This window comes from Oncorhynchus nerka, linkage group LG20 (genome assembly GCF_034236695.1).
Source record: "Oncorhynchus nerka isolate Pitt River linkage group LG20, Oner_Uvic_2.0, whole genome shotgun sequence".
Classification (NCBI taxonomy): Eukaryota; Metazoa; Chordata; class Actinopteri; order Salmoniformes; family Salmonidae; genus Oncorhynchus; species Oncorhynchus nerka.
This window is the reverse complement of record NC_088415.1, coordinates 32,432,053-32,450,034: the sequence shown is the minus strand read 5'-3', so window position 1 is coordinate 32,450,034 and position 17,982 is coordinate 32,432,053. Positions and strand designations below refer to the sequence as shown.

The following is a 17,982-nucleotide window of genomic DNA, read 5'->3' as shown; positions in this document are numbered from 1 at the left end:
TCCTAGCAAAATTCTTGCTTGATAAATTGCTCTTTGCTAAGAAGCTATTTAAATTTTTTTTTTTTACCATTTTAATAAAACAATAGCAATTCGATACTAAATTGTTATTCATAATCTATATATATTAAAAGAGCTGGGGAATTAAGTACACCGCATGGCATGCTGCTTCATTTGTACAGGTGCTGCTTATCCTAAAGCTCCCTGATATTCTACTCGTGTAACACGTATTACACTGTACTTATTTCTGTAGGAAACAGTGTGAAGTATTATTAGAATATTAATGAAATGTAGGGAACTTCATATAGAAAGGCTTGATCAATGCTCAATAGCCTACATGACCCAAGATTATCGATGGTCAATTTTCAAGAAATTGATTTCTTACACTGATTTCAACTCCTGAAAAGATCATGCTTGTATTTGAACGGATGATTACATGAACACTTGGCTACCCATATTAGTTTGGATGAAATTGTTCATTTCTGGATGCCCTTATGCCTTGTGTATGTATCCTGTTTTGTCTTCATCATACAAAATGGTCTCAACTTACAGCCCACTTACTGTAATTAATAGGGGTTGATCAATGGTCGGTCGGCCAAGTTCTGTGTTAGCTCTAGTTCTGCCAATCCTGCCATATTCATCATCCCCTGGTCTAATTGACTGATTAAACCCTAACAAGCATGCTGACTCACAAATGGCTAACTTGCGTGACACAGATGGGAAAGATTCAAGCTTTCTATTTCTCCACTCCTCCTTACAGTTATAACAAGGCGGTAGCAGGTATGCTGGCTGCAATATTGGATTGGATCGCGTGACATACTGCATGTCTTCCCACGTGCTGCTATTCTACGGCATGGAGCACGATAGTGTGGAATGACATGACCCTCTAACATGTCCTGCTGTGGCTCTACAGAGAAGTAATAGCTTTAACATGTTGTGATTCAGGGCAGGACTAGGTGGGCTAGACAGAGGTCAATAACAGTTTGTGGCAAGTATTGATTTCGCCGTAAACATGGTGACATTTAATTTCAGGGGTATCATATTTTTCTGATACAGGCACTAAAACTCCAGATGCAATTCATGTCAATGCAGGTGACCATCCCAATCCTTTCCTCTTACAAAGAAACACAGAGACCTGGGAATGAATAGCAAATTCATCAATTAATTGTTCCTTTGGTATTTTCAGGAAACCAGCGAGAACGATTGCATTTGTCGCCTGGCCCTCCATCCTGCCTCTGATGTACAGAATGGTGGTAATAAAATAACAATTTCCACAGAGGTCTCCCCAGACCAGCCACCACAGCTCTTCAGGTGTAGTTAAGGGGGCCACAAAAATCCTGCAGTAGCACTACAATCCAACTTCACCAGATACCAGAGATTCAAGAAGAGAATGTGGTTAGTCAACAACAGTAGCCTTTAAAACAGAAATAGTGTAACCTGCCGCTTAGAGGCGTTGGAGAGTGGAACGACAACTATAGGATAGTTAAGGGCAGACAGAGGTAGCACACAGGAGCTATGTATAACATGTCTTTATTCTCTTGAAGCAACCCCCATCTCCATCAGTTCACATGACAGACAGGAATTTATAGACACAGGTCAGGCATTACTGATGAACATCTGATTGTCATTGTTACAATAGCATACTGAAGAAATACAAAAACAAGGTCCAAGAGAGGTAAGCTAAGAAGTCACTGCAGGAACAATAGCCCACCTCTGCCCAGCAGACTGCACCATGGACACAGTAAACATGCTCAATAAAACAAGGCAAGCACAACAGAACACAGATCTATGCTGGGCCCAGAATACTTCTGCGTCAATCTGCACCTATTAGAACAGCCCCCAGCAAATCCACTCACATTACCTAGCCTGACCAGGAGCCTAAGCGGTTTGTCTAGGGGTAATTGCAATGACTAGAGGCGACCCTCTTTCGGCTTATGAAAGAATGCAGGTTTAGTAGGTATCGGTAGCATTGGAAATATCCTCACTCACCTCACACAGAGATCAGTGGTGTGAGAATAACCAATGCAAAGGCAATGATACAATCGCACAGCTAAATAAATTGATTGTTTCACCAATTGCGTGGCGCCTTTGGCGCCTTTGGCACATTAGGCAATGTTAGTAATGAGCTATTGAAGCTGTGACCTCGGGAGCAAACCCATTAATGGGTGAAGATGGATGGGTCACTAGTAGATTAATTACCAGTCATCAAAATCTGATTACTCCCAGATCTCTTACTCAGGGCTGTTAGAGGACTATTATTACCACACATGCAATAGCTTGAATAATTTCTCCCTGACTTCCCCATTATATGTCCATATTTGCAATAGGTAACACATCATTTGGCAGTGAACCTCTGCAAAGGCTTCAATAAAACTGTTTTTGGAAAGATAAGGCATTCTTCAATCATACACTAGGCTACAGAATAATGAAAAGTGAAGAGATATATCACTCTTTTTTTTATCCCAAACTATGAATCCTAGCACCCTCTCTGCTTGTCCATTGGAGTTGTTGGACTGACATTTGACTTTGCAGCTGCGTCATTGTTCATTTGAATTAAAAAACGATCTATTTGCTCACATTGTTTCCCCCCACTCCTCTGTGAAGTTCAACAACTTTACCTCTAGCCTATACAATACCTCTTAAATCAAATTTGGTGTGACGCTCTTTAAAGCGGCAGAGGGAGGGAGAGAGAAGCCGTTAATAATTTATGATCGCCTCAGCTTTTTAAAGCACTGGAGCGGTCCTGCTCCCCAGACATTTAATTTGTCTGAAAATCAGCAACTGTGCAGTCTGATTATTGCTCGTGTCTGCCAATGTGACTGCATGTAAAAGCCTTCCACGGCACCAAAAGAGAGTTTACAAGGATGTTCCATATATCAGTCAAACAATATGTAGGTAAGTATTGTTTTAATAGTCATCTTCTGATCCACCAGCCCCTTACTCACCATTTGGGTGAGGTTGTATTTAATAAGCTAAATCTCAGGATCTTCATGTGTGATCTAGGTGTTACAGATTGATGTTGACCAAAAAGGTCCAGTAGTGTTTCTTTTTATCAAGACACTCTCAGCACTGGTCAAATGTCAAGAGAAATAACTGAGGCAGATTAAATTCACTTTAGCAAAAAATCATGCTTATTGTGTTCTATGATACAGCAGAACACTTGTCAAAGCAATGGCAGCATTCAAAGAACTACAAACATCATAACTTGTCATATTCACACAGAAGGGATACAAGGCAAACGCATACAGCTACAAGGGGGCAACATGAATTTTGAGGAACTTCAATGCTTCCATCTAGTGATGACTCAAGATCATAACAGGTAGGCCTACTACACAATAGGTGAGATTGGGGTAAGTTGAGCCATTTTTTACATTCAGCATCTCTCTGTACAGGGAAATATATGATTATTTCCAAGATATCTACATATATTTCAGGATGTTGTGTATCCCTGGAAATAATCAGAATTAATCTAAAAATTACAGTTTTGAAAATATTGCTTGTCCAAAGAAAGTGGTATCTTGGCACAATTTACACCTGGTATGGGGTAAGTTGAGCTGCAGGACAGGATAAGTTAAACCACCTACACATTTCTGTACTGAATTAAATATTACCACTACTTTTTAAAACCATGTCTATCTTTCTTTCCCAAACACAATTCAACACCATACGTTTTATATTTTAATCATTTTAAGCATCATTTAACACAGGCTTAACAAACACTTTTACAAAATATATACTCTGGCCAGGCCCTGTTGTTACCTCATATGCCAGCCATAATTATTTGCATTATGCCTGGGAAGAAAACAATTCAATTTGCTCAACTTGCCATTGGCTCCAATTACCACATGGCCATTGAATCAACTTACCCCAAGGCAAACATTTAGACTATATTAGCCCGCACACCTGAAAGGAAGCGCTTTCATGCTAGGTTTAGGACCTCATATTGAAGCTTATTGAGACCACAAATGATGTACAGAACAATCTTAAAACAATCTACTTTGGTTTTAGATTCAAGCATCATGAAACCTCTTAACACAATAAATAATTTCGACTTGGTGAAAAGCAGTTTTTGGACCTAACTTGCCTACCACTTATTCCATGGTTCTTCCTTCATAGACTTCAGGTACTGATGACCTCTTCCTAAATATTTGATCATATTGTTAATTTTGTGTATGGTTTCATAGAAACAAGAGTGGCTCAACTTACCCTTCTCCCCTACACACAACCCAAGTCCTCTATAAGCTGATCTGTATCCCTTGTCCTAATAGGCTTGTTAAAGAGCACTGTCAAAATGTCCAATACACTCACCACCTACAAGAGCAAGCCAGTGAGTTCCTCCTGCTGGAGAGATGAATTTACAGAGCCTTCAAAAAGTATTCACACCCCTTCACCTTTTTCCTCGTTTTGTTGTGTTACAGCCTGAATTTAAAATTGATTAAATTGAGATTGGCCTACACACGATACCCCATAATGTCAAAGTTAAATTATGTTTTTCATTAAAAGTGTCTTGAGTCAATAAGTATTCAACCCCTTTGTTATGGCAAGCCTAAATAAGTTCAGGAGTAAACATTTGCTTAACAAGTCACATAATAAGTTGCATGGACTCACTTTGCGTACAATAATAGTGTCTAACATGATTTTTGAATGACTACCTCATCTCTGTACCCCACACATACAATTATCTGTAAGGTCCCTCAGCTGAGCAATGAATTCAAACACAGATTCAACCACAAAGCAGGGAGGTTTTCCAATACCTCGCGAAGAAGGGCACCTATTGGTAGATGAGTAAAACAAAAAAGCAGACACCCTTTGAGCATGGTGATGTTATTATTTATACTTTGGATGGTGTATCAACACACCCAGACACTACAAAGATACCAGGGTCCTTCCTACCTCAGTTGCAAGAGAGGAAGGAAACCGCTCAGGGATTTCATCATGAAGCCAATAGTGACTTTAAACAGTTACGTAGTTATTAAATGGCCGTGATAGAAAACTGAGGATGAATCAACAACATTGTAGTTACTACACAATACTAACCCAACTGACAGAGGGAAAATAAGAAAGCCTGTGCAGAAAAAAAATATTCCAAAACATGCATCCTGTCTGCAACAAGGCACTAAAGTAATACTGCACAAAATGTGGCAAAGCAATTGACCTTGTCCTGAATACAAAAAGTGTTATGTTTGGGGCAAATCCAATACAACTGTCACACCCTGACCTTAGAGAGCTTTTTATGTCTCTATTTTGGTTTGGTCAGGGTGTGATTTGGGTGGGCATTCTATGTTTTGTATTTCTTTGTTTTGGCCAGGTATGGTTCTCTATCAGGGACAGTTGACTATCGTTGTCTCTGATTGGGAACCATACTTAGGTAGCTTTTCCCCACCTATGCTTTGTGGGTAGTTATTTTCTGTTTAGTGTTTTCTGCCCCTGACAGGACTGTTTCGGTTTCGTTTATTCTCTTTGTTATTTTGTTAGAGTGTTCAGTTTTCAAATAAAAAGTAATGAACACTTACCACGCTGCGCTTTGGTCCAATTCCTCCTCTTCAGATGACAACACCTGTTACAACACATTACTGAGTATCACTCTCCATATTTTCAAGCATAGTGGTTGCTGCCTCATGTTATGGATATGCCTGTAATCGTTAAGGACTGGGGAGTTTTTCAGGATAAAAAAAGAAACGGAATGGAGCTAAGCAGAGGCAAAATTCTAGAGGAAAACCTGGTTCAGTCTACTTTCCACTAGACTCACCTTTCAGCAGGACAATAACCTAAACACGAGGCCAAATATACACTGGAGTTGCTTACCAGGAAGACAGTGAATGTTCCTGAGTGTTTGGGATGCTGGTTTTCTAGGCAGAGTTCCTCTGTCCAGTGTCTGTGTTCTTTTGGCCATCTTAATATTTTTTTTTATTGGCCAGTCTGAGATATGGCTTTTTCTTTGCAACTCTGCCTAGAAGGCCAGCATCCCGGAGTCACTTCTTCACTGTTGACGTTGAGACTGGTGTTTTGCTAGTACTATTTAATGAAGCTGCCAGTTGAGGACTTGTAAGGCGTCTGTTTCTCAAACAAGACACGCCAATGTACTTGTCCTCTTGCTCAGTTGTGCACTGGGGCCTCCCACTCCGCTTTCTATTCTGGTTAGAGCCAGTTTGCATTGTTCTGTGAAGGGAATAGTACACAGCTTTTGTATGAGATCTTCAGTTTCTTGGCAATTTCTCGCATGGAATAGCCTTCATTTCTCAGAACAAGAATAGACTGATGAGTTTCAGAAGAAAGAAAGGCCTGTAATCGAACCCACAAATGCTGACGCTCCAGATACTCAACTAGTCTAAAGGCCAGTTTTATTACTTCTTTAATCAAAACAAGTTTTCAGCTGTGCTAACATAATTGCAAAAGGGTTCTCTAATGATCAATTAGTCTTTTAAAATGTATAAATTTGGATTAGCTAACACAATGTACCATTGGAACACAGGAGTGAGTGATGGTTGCTGATAATGGGCCTCTGTACGCATATGTAGATATTCCATAGAAAACAATCTGTTTCCAGCTACAATAGTAATTTACAACATTAACAATGTCTACACTGTATTTCTGATCAATTTACTGTTATTTAATGGACAAAAAAAAGGTGATTTTCCTTTAAAAACAAGGATATTTCTCAGGGACCCCAAACCTTTGAACGGTGGTGTATACATTGGTCGTGTAAACATTTTTTTGCAGATGTTATAGCATGTGCAGCAAAATGCTCCTGTTTCTAGCTTAAGCTACAACTGTGCAGTAATACCTATCAATACAAAACAAGAAATTAAGAAATAGCATTTTAATATTAATTTACCAAAGGCAGAGAAATACAAAAAAGTGAGCTTTGTGCAAAAACAAAGACTTTGTGGAAGCTTCTGATGGCTGTGGAAGTGTTGTTGTAAGCCAGGCTTGCCTGCACCAGTTTGGTGCCGGTTGTGGTGGAGGTGAAAGAAACCTTTCTCTCAGTGGTCTGTCCTGGCTGCAGGAGGCACACCCTACGAGGAACAAAATAGTATTAGAGAATAAACCAGGATGTCACGATAAGATCTTTGAGCTCCCCTATCCTTCCACTGTTGCTAAGACCCTATAGATGGGTAAACTGACAACTTCACGAAAACGATGTGTCCGCTTCCATATGGCAGAAGTCAGCGTGTTCTAGTTAACCAGTTTTCTAGTAAGAATGACCAGAAACTGCCATGCGGAGAATCAGAAATGGCTCGTTTCCATCTTGTTTTTGATAATATGTCTTGTTTTGAGGTGTTCTGACTGATTTCATGTCAATGCAAATATGGCAAAAAGATTTGCTAGCTTGCTAACCAACAACTGCAACAATGTATTCGAGAGAGAGGTGCCCATTGTGCAAATGTATTTATGTTTTCAATAAACATTGGAGACGAAAAATAGCTTACATGTTCTCAACAATCCACCCCAACCCTGTCTGTTTTTTCTTATAGTTGCGCACACGTCGGTTTTGTTGCCAAACAACCACCCTGTCTATACCAGTACATATCTTTTGCATGTTGTCGTCTTACAGTCTGAGACAGGCATTACAACCTGTGTGACCTTTTCAGTGAGAGGTCAGATCTCATGATGCAACCACTTACATTCCGTTCCATGAAACTGACAATCAAGAAGAGCATACCTGGTGAATATCAAGACCACATTCTTTCCTCAAGCCACAGGAACAACAGGTTTTCCTTTGTCATTCAAACAAAGAAAGTGTTAAATGTGTTCCATATAGCTCAGCCAGAGCTTATTTGGTTTTAATCGGAATAGTTTAGAATATAATCAGTCTTTTGGTTTTCCGGTGGCGATCACTTACTTTGTCTGGTCTTTGCCCTCCAACAAGCCTGAGCCTTTCGCTGTCAGCACAGCACTGCTCAAGGGCATAGCGAAACCATTAGTGAAATAAATCAGGGCACAGTGCTCCTTCTTTTGCTGAATGTTATCCCCTCCAACGACCTGTGGAATAAAAGCACTTCAGGATCTCTGGGAGGTACGTCAGAGCCAGAGTTATCACAATAAAGACTAGATACATTGTTAGAGAGCAACCTGTACCTCTATAGAGATCTGTGGGGTGATGATGTTGAACTCTTCTGATGCTAGGACACGCTCTTTGGTCAGCTCATCCTTTATGACCACCGCCGCATTCAGCAAGCCCTCACCAACAAGCATGTTCTCATACTCAGAGTATGGGATCTGGTGATGAACCGACAGAACTGGAAGCACAGTAACAATGTAAGCAGTGTCGAGCATAGAGGGTGTCTAAATCGAAACAGATTACGAAATATTTATCTGGGAGGAGGGACAAGGGAAATGTTGTGACTCATTACCTGCTCATGGTGCAAAATTAAGCTGCTTATCGGCCTCCCAAAACGTGCCAATCTTCAGGGAAACCTCCAAACTCTGAACTGTTGCTACGGATAGAGAAAAGGCCAGGTGTGATAACAAACATCAACAACAACAAATGTCATGCATAACAAACAAATTAGAAAAAGATGATGGAAAAACTAAAACCAACCTCTTTCACATGTTGCATGAAAAAAAGACAAGTGCTGTCAGACCTTTGCATCTTGACAGCAGAATAATGTTTCTATAGTTGCGTGTGATTTCATGATGTTAGCGCAATCTTACTTTCATTACACTTGTAAGCACAGGTGAGGCTCTGGGGTCCATCAGAGCCCACGTTCTTAGTGAGGATGTGAGATCGGACCCTCGGCGTGTCCACACTCCTCCCCAACACTAGCCCATCCCTCACTATCACAGTGACAACGTCCGCATTGACCGACGCATATATGAATGGAGCGTCATACAAGGCGTCATAACGTCTCTTTCTGATTCCTTTCACTGGACACGGACCACAGCAGAATATTCCCACAGAGTGTTGCAGATGTTATCATTCTATTCACTTAAAGGCATGTCAGAACAATTGGCGGATCTGATCAATAGGCCCTCGGTTGAAAAGGCAAACATTTGACAATCAGATATTTCAGAGTCAAAGGTCAAAATGAAATTAAAACGGCACAGTCTTCAGTAGCTTTTATTTTAATGATCTAACAGAAAGTGATTATTGAAAAGAATGAGGTATTTGACCTCCACTTTTCTCCTGGGGAGTTGGATCCAATACCTGCCACCCATCAAACCCTGGGCCCAGGTCTGGTCGTGACATCCAGCATTCAACCCACACATGGAAGTTCCTGGAAATAGACACAGAAATCTATTTATTTATTTAGGACATAAACAATTGCACAAAATACTATAAATTGTTATGAAACCATCCAGATGACTGAGAGAAAACAAAGTGCTCTTTGTTGCAGATCCAAACATATGACATGTAGAGATATTGAACACCAACCATATGCTGTCCTTGGACATGTTGATTTCCCCCCCAGTGTTGGTGTAATATTCCTCGATGACCAGGCTTCCATTGGTGTCATGGGCGGAGTTAAAGATTGTGACAACTCTTGATGGGATCCCCAAAACTGTCATAACTGAAAAAAAGAAAGAAGCACAGAAAAGACAACTCAAGACAATGATATTTACTGTTGTATATTGCCACTGGAACGACCTCTAATTGTGAATCATTTTAAAATGGATTGTCAAATGTCAGTTACGTGTACACATGACTGAGGCAAAGACCCAGCACTGGCCGTACCGTACAGGGCTGAAATTGGATCGGCCCCAGAGCTTTAAGATGTCTGCGCTGCCCGTCCATTGCACCATATTTAAAGTTTCCTGACCAGTTCCCCTTCAAGACACCTCGATCCTCTTCACAATTGACCTGGTTATAAACAGTTATAAACAGACACTAAACAAAGAAAATAGGAGGGCATCACACAAAGTCATTGTGAGTGTGTGTCATAGACAGAGGGTGGTGTGGTGAGAACACACTCAGGTATTTTGAACATAACTGACTAGTATCTGCGGATATTTGAGGTCTTGTAACTATCAAAGTGCATAACAATTTACACACCACGGCACACACAACTCTGCTGATGTAGACAGGGTCTGTACGGAGGAGGTCATCTCCCTGCTTGTCTTTGCTGTCCTGTGGGCTGACCTGGAGGATGTTAAGGCAAATCTCCAGTATCCCCTGGGTATACTACATACAGGAGGAAGAGGAGATGGTGGGGATCGGGTTACTACTGTAGGTTCCTCAAGGAGACACAATGATTAACAATAAATGAAGGTTGCTTTTCTTTGCAGCTACTTACCTGGCCAAATGATCATGGTCTTGATATGACATTGTGAGGAGTGCCCATGTACAAAAATCCTAAGTCATTTTTAACGTACTCATCTCTCTGGTCTTCAAAAGGAATGTACACTGTATCATCTAAAAAATACAAAATCCCAGTAAATGATGATAACAGTAGTGGTCATCACCATCACATGAACCTACACTGAAGCCAGGGGTTGCACAGCACGACAAAGCTTCCTATGGCGAAGCTGCGTTGCCCATCAAGACACACAATGTGGACTTGGAGATCGTAGAGCCTTAGCAGGGGAACAGACATGGACAGTAACCGACTGAGAATGCCTCTCCCCTGGGTGGATATGGGCACTCCACCGAGAAATAGACTCATCCTTTGACAACATGACAGGGATTTCAACAGACAGCCCACCTATACAGCAGAACATTCAGAAAAGGTGAGAAATAGCCACAGGCAATAACCGGCAGAAAAAATATTTTCATCATATGTCCTGAACAGCTTTTAACAGAGAGGCGATAACAAATAACTGCTAGGAAAAGCGTAAAGAGTTCACATCAAATATTGGCCTGTAGCCTACCCAGCAGGGCAGTAAAGATGAGTGTCTTCATCTGTGGGTTGAACACTCTTCCATGTAACAGCATGGTGACTTTGAAAGGCCTCCCGCGCCGTACCACCAGGTGCCTGGAGCTCAGGCCCAGTGTCTGGTGGGCCGTGTGGTTGTCATAGACTTCCAGATTGACATGCTTCAGCCTCAGATCTGCTCATGGGAATAAACAGTGACACCAAGAAGATGAAGCACACAGACAAACCGTTTCTCTTATCAAACAGCATAGACATGTACACTCTGCATGAAATCACACTGCTGGAGGGCAATGTGAGAGGAGTATGGGACTGTATATTTGCAAGTGAAACAGAGTGTGTCCGTGTTTGTGGGAGAAAGATTATAGGCCACACTACACTGCACTTTTGATAGCTATTCCAAATCAAGACATCTTGTGACAAATGTCACATACTTCTCTGAAAACCTTTAGCTGCCTATAATTATAAAGAGCATTTAATGAATAACCTTCAGGCCTGTCGGAATAGTTTCTGGTGTAGTTAATTTATTAGCATCTCTCAATAAGAAGAGACAGTGATGTTACCTCAAATAACAGCTGATTAATTAAAAAATAAAAAAGTATGTATTTTTTTAAACAGTTGCTCAATCATACTGTTGCTGAATGGCTATGACAACATTGTGTGACAGGAATGCAGTACAGCCCTATTTAACAAGGAATTGTGTGTATCTGTCTGTGCTGTGTGCAATCGGAATCAAAGGACAGTAGTGTTGCTCCTACAATATGCCATTGCCAGCCCAATATCCTTGTAACAATTACATTGAATTGTAATCTCATGGATTTGTTATTTGTATATTGCCAAATGCTAATAGGTGAAATAAAAACAATGGCATAACAATGACATACAGAAAATATGACTAAATATTCAAAAGCATGGTTCCCTCATTGAAAAGAATTGAACAGACTCAAAAGAGAATTAAACACAAAGCATGGATTTATGAGGATACATTTGATAAAGCACAACACTATCAATATATGCATTTATTTATCTACTTTACACTAAAGTTTCTGAACATATGAGAAAGACAAGTAATATAGATGCACAGCAGGAAAATCAAAGGCAGAGTGTATTCAAGGTTTAAAGTAACTGTCCAGTGAAAATCTCACTTTTAAAAGTGAATGGCCTGTTAACTCAAACCTAAATAATGCCGTTGACTCGTCCTATACTCGTATTTGTGGCCAAAGCATAAATGGGAGAAAAAAAACACTTTAAAAAAAAACAACTTCAAACTTGTATCTCGAAGAGAACGTTTCAAAAATACTATGAGCTGGCCGAATCAGCAGCCGACTTGCATTGTTAATGACCGGTATGCATCCACACCATTCTGTTGGGGTACGCCTACACCAATCCAACACAGAAAAGCTGCTTTTTGACACTAATTTAGCATTTCTTGAAAGGAAAACCTTTTCACTTATATTGTAAGTAATAGGTCATATTTCATAGAAATTTGGAAACACTGGACAGTTAGTTTACAAATGCTTCAACATTTTGTAATTTCCACTTAAAAATGTCAGATGTGATTTGCCCTAATGAAAAATGTATCCTCTATAAAAAATGTTGATGAATTATAACCCACATTTCCTGTTGCCGCAGGATTATTTTCCTGTTGTGAGAAACTGATCAAACAGACCTGTTTGCTGCTGGTGTGTGTATCGCATGGTGAGCATGTCTTTAATTCCCCTCGTTGTTTGAAAGTTCCAGGGACAGACTGCTCATCCTAGAGTGAGAACCGGTCTGTGATGAGAGAGAACTATGTGCCAAGACACTGTAGGCAAATGAGACATGACCTGCTACAATCTTGGGAGGGGACAAGGGCAGGGGGCCAACATAGCATAGCAGAACATAAATTAACAGGTACTGCACATCCCCTCATACAGATAAACATCTTTATCAACTCTTAAGAGACATTGTTCCACTAGAAAATTAACAGTCAACCGATGATTGACTCATTGCTCAAGGCCTTGTGTTACTGATGTACATTTATGACAAGCCATATAGGAATGCTTGGAACGTAGTCTCATCAGTACCTCTGCTTTGCCTCACTGAACTTCAGTCATATTTTAGTTGACATACCTATTCTCTGCACAACTTGCATTTAACACATTTTGTAGGGTCAAATCAAAATGTTTTTATTCTTTAAAAAACTAAGTTGAGGCAAAGCACATGTTTGAAACCATTTGTTAGATTGTTACAAGTAATTACTTTTACCACGGAATTTGTGGCAACAATGTTAATCTTGTAACATTGTTATAAAACAAAGCACAGAACATTGTAATTTTGACTGCAGCTCAGTTTCCTTGTGTGTTGTTAGCACAGTGGCTGAATTTTCAAGAACAGTAGCCTGACTGCCCCCCAAAATAGTCATCCACAACATGCGGTTAAGAAATTCAAATCAAACACTCAACTTTACACACAGCATAACACCTGAATTCAATCCATCCACCAGACATCCTGATTGTTTTTTGGATGTTTTTATAAGGCACTACATGAGTCTTGCAGAAAAGAGTTGTGATGAGGTTCATGATAATGACAAAAAAACAAAATACCTCACATTAAAAAATGACTATTAGTTCAGCTGCCATTTCAAGAGAATCAAATTGAAGGCTGAGACAGTTCGACCATTAATGTGTGTGTGCCTTGTAATTAGCTTATGGGAGGGTTTGTAATAGGCACCCACAGGTCAGAGAAATAAATAACACCATGAGGGGAAATAAAACAATCTTGGGAATATAAACAGAGCATACCAAACATTAGGAACACCTTCCTAAATTTGCTTCAACCTGGATTCACCCATGTCACGGAAAGAGCAGGTGCTCTTAACTGTTTTGTGCACTCAGTGTATATCCTCCCATTACCATTTGCCAACATACTGCACGACTTTATAAAATGCATCTGAACTCCAACTCTTACTGTAAAAGTCACTGTTCCTTACACCTGAGACTATGGCTAAAATGTCTACTATAACAAATTCATTATTAGCATTACATGCTAATATTCCAGCTGATAATCACATCCATATCCCACAAATACACCTGCAAACCACTTAAAGAAAAAAAAGAAGCTGTACAAAAACATGATTTGTATATAAATACATTAAATAGCCAACTAAAACTAAATTATTTTGCTAAGCAACTTAAGTGCTAGTACAGTCTGTGCTGTACAATTCTGTATTTTAACCACTTGGGTATGCTTCTTTGTTCTGAGATGGTATGGGGTGTTCCCATAGAAACAGAACCTCATTCTAGTTCTTTGGGTTTTCCTTTCCACCACATTGTCAGAACTCCAGTGGGGTCAGGTCCCCAAAGTCACAGTCAAACAGTTCGCTGATGCCCTCGTGCTCCTCTAGACCAAAGTGGTAGTCTTGGCTCTGTGGAGGTGACAGGTTGATGAAGCCATCCAGTGGGTTCCCAAAGCACTCCCCACCGAGGAAGTCAGAGGACGGCAGGGGTGAAAGGTCAAAGTCCGGCAGCACTCCCAGGTTGGGGAACGGGTCGCCTTCCAGGAATGCTTCTGAAAGACAGAAGTAAAGGGAATGCACTTTTAGTGACCACAGCAAATAGCCATTGGGGAATGTTAATGTATTTCTTGGAGAAATCTCAGACATTCCTGAATCTCAGGGTGACAGTGTGACACTAGTGAGAGCAGCTTACCCGCTTCACGACATAATGGCAGAGGGGAGGAGTTCTGTTGGGACGCAGCTGTTGATGTAATTTCCTGTGTGGTGCTGCACTGTGGTTGTTCTGCATCCGGGGGCATTGTCTGGTCTGTGGCTTTAGTTGGGCTGATGCCTGTCACTGGGCTGCAGACACCAGAACTGTCCTCTGGACACAGGAAGATGTCGATGGGACCCTGAGTGCTCTTCAGGGAGACCTGATAGCCCTGCCAGAAGATGACAAAAGAATAACAGAATACAAATCAACAGTTGTGGTTGAAGTTTAAACCACATTTACTGGAATACAGTATTTGGTCCAGAAAAAGAGTCTTGAGCAAGCGTCCATTGTTATTTTACCCTCCCACATACCTCACTGGGCTCTGAGACTTGCATCTGGGTCTCTGGAGGGGCTCTGATGACCATCACCAGCTGGTCAGGAGAGTCAAAAGACTTCCGCAGATCCTGGCACATCACATAACCCAGCGTGCCATTATGTTAAAGAAAGCGGCCCTATAATGCATATTCAAACACGTAGAGTAAAAAAATCAAATGTAAAAGACAAAAGGATATTTCTTGTTCTGGGTATCCTCAGTGAGGAGTCTCAGCTGAAGGTTACACTTGGTAATGAGCTCGTCCAGTTTCTCCTCCGCCTGTGTGAAGTCAGAGACCTCTTTCTGTAGGTCCTGGTAACGGGAAACAGACGCTTCATCAATACGGTTCCCCCTGTGACCAACAGAATGACCTCATAGTTAGGATAATGGAAAAAAGTGTTTCTAATACAAATATCCTGTGGAATCACTGATGTATGCATAGACTCATATCTGTAGAGGCCAGCACAATAAGGATTGTAAGTGTAATCGATGTGAAATGGCTAGCTAGTTAGCAGTGGTGTGCGCTAATAGCGTTTCAATTGGTGACGTCACTTGCTCTGAGACATTGAAGAAGTTGTTCCCCTTGCTCTGCAAAAGCCGCAGCCAGAAAGACCAGAACACATATTGTCATACTGCATGTACAGTACAGGAGTTCAGACTTACAGCCATTGTATGTTGTTCTTTGATTTCTTGGAGATGAGCTGGATACCCTCCAGGACATTGGTGATGTCATAGATGCGTCTCTTCTGCACTTCCAGGACCTGCGAGGCCCAGTTGAGGTCCACCACCCCGTCAGGAGACTGGGCTAGCAGGTCCAAGAAGCGCTTGGTGGTCAGGTTCAGAGACGTGTCATAGCGAGACTTCTCTGTCGAAGGCTTTGGAACTGAGAGCGAAAGGGAGACAGGTAATAAATACAAGTATTTTCATTCCTTTGGCCAAAATTATAATAGTTATAACTGAACTATCATTAATAGTTATATTTAAGTTGTGAATGTAAAACAGGGTGCCTTGTACCTCTAGGAGGTGCTGGTGTGGATGTTGGTGCTCTCCCAAGAGAAGGGGGGCGAGAGGTGCTCACATATTGGTGATCACTGTCCAAGTCCAGCTTCCTCTTCACCTGAAACACAATTTATAAAAGGGGGGGGGGGGGGGAAATAAGGTCAAACGTTAGTATAGATGCACACAGATAATTATTTCTCACACACACTTTCTGTAGTCAGTGTACAGGGATAACCTTATCCTAGTCACACTCCGGCCAACACCCATATCAAAATGGTCAGTTAACTACCGGTGGTCGTCCCAGAGTTGGCCGTCGCTGGTCCTGGACCACATCTGCAGGGCCTTGGGGGTGGCGAACAGAAGGATCTCTCCAGTGTTGCTGGGGACTGCAGAGTTGAAGCCCACATTGCTGGGAGTGGAGATTATGACTATTTGGTGGTCCTCTGAGAGGCCAATACTCCCAGCATTCAGAAGAGACTCAAAGTCTACCAATAGATCCTCCGACGTCTGACCTGATAGGAGTGTTTCTGACATCGCACACACAACTGGGGTGTTCTAGTCCCCTAGATCGTGTTGGGGCAGAATTCAAGTCCAATGGCTTGGTATGGTAGTATTAGCACCTTTTGACATATGTCATCTCTAATGTATGTGCATAATAGTGTAAATGTATTGAAAGAGTTGGCTTTCAAATACTGAGGTTAAACATGTCTAATATTAATATATGCTGACAATAAAGCTTCAACAAAGCTGACTCATTCGAAAATGCATGGTCAAAGGTCAAATATAGGGCGTGATTCCTACAAATTATGATTCCTACAAATTAGCCAGCTATAAAATAACGTTGAGGTTTCTGACAGCTTCAGTCTAATATACAGTAGTTAGTCTGAAACCATACAATACAGCAACACTTATGGTATATTGATAGTTGGAAAAAGTGTAATAAACCAGCACCAAGGTCAGCTAGCGTGCTAACTTGCTACGAAGTTTTTCTAACTAACGTTAGGTATTTTCATCTTTCCAATGACTGCGGCGAGGCCACATATAGCAACTCCTTCCCTTTGTCCATTGTCGTTAGCTAGTTAGTTATTTACTGTAGCTAACGTTGATTTACATCAACGTTAGTTTGGAGCAAATTGTAAACATAATGATAATCATTTGCTTACTGTGTTGCTAGCGAACAGAGTTAATTGAATAATGTATCCAACGACCTAGAAAAGTTGAGTTAGTTAACTAGCTGGCTTGCTAGTATTGTTAGCCAAGAAATTGGGTTGTGTTCGCTTCAGGGTTAACTTTGAACACAACTCAAGTTTCATACGAAGCTCACAAGCAAAACATCAGCTACAAGTCAATAATCTAAATACTTATTACACTTCCTAACAAAATTGCACTACCCAGAACGTCTAGTTTCCCTTGGAAGAATAAATAACCTGATTTATATAATGCGTTCTTTCAAAATGATAAAATTTGGGCAAGTTAGCATGCTAGCGAGACACAGTACTAGCAAACTCAGTTCTTCACCCACTCGTTTTGGTCAACACACCCAGGAAGCAATACCGCAAAAATGAAATAATGACAAATATTCACCCCAAAAATCTACATATCCGATCAACGAATCATATGGATCATTTCAATGAACACCTTGACTATAATCCGTGCACAAAATGTATCATCTGAGCCCCAAATCAACTATGATATTTTGTGCTATTATCCCAGCTGATCAGAACAAGAGTTGAGGTTTACCCGCCAAATCCTTTAGCCGCGAAACTGGCATGTGCAGGAATATCACGATTTCAATTGGCTGAGTGAATGCGCCCCGCTAAAGTCAGACTTGTCATTGGTTCAATGAAGTGCCACTTTCTGTGATACCACGCGTTTCGTTGTTTTGAATGGGAAAAATATGTTTTTGTCAGATAAAATGTAAGAAAGTGTATATTAGACTATATCCTAACTCATTTGATTCACTTTATTATTTGGTAACTATTTTGTGATGCAAATCAAGAGTGGTGCAGGAGTTACCGCCGAGTTACCATAGCCATTAACATCTGACTTGGGATCAGCCTGTCCTACCCAATCCCAAAGTAAAAAGACAAGACAAATTCTGTTGGAACTGGTC

At 40.8% G+C, this 17,982-nt stretch overlaps 1 protein-coding gene and 1 pseudogene across 1 annotated transcript; both read right to left on the bottom strand.

The window, feature by feature from the left end:
* Window positions 1-6,477: 6,477 nt before the first annotated feature.
* On the bottom strand, window positions 6,478-12,505 carry LOC115101891 (protein-glutamine gamma-glutamyltransferase 2-like; annotated as a pseudogene).
* Window positions 11,758-17,613, bottom strand: LOC115102291 (transcription factor E2F1-like). Its single transcript, XM_029622090.2, is given in 8 exon segments — window positions 11,758-14,357; window positions 14,498-14,726; window positions 14,869-14,983; window positions 15,070-15,222; window positions 15,534-15,753; window positions 15,885-15,987; window positions 16,159-16,199; window positions 16,202-17,613. Coding segments are annotated over 8 exon segments (1,299 nt in total). The 5' UTR covers window positions 16,404-17,613; the 3' UTR covers window positions 11,758-14,121.
* Window positions 17,614-17,982: the final 369 nt, after the last annotated feature.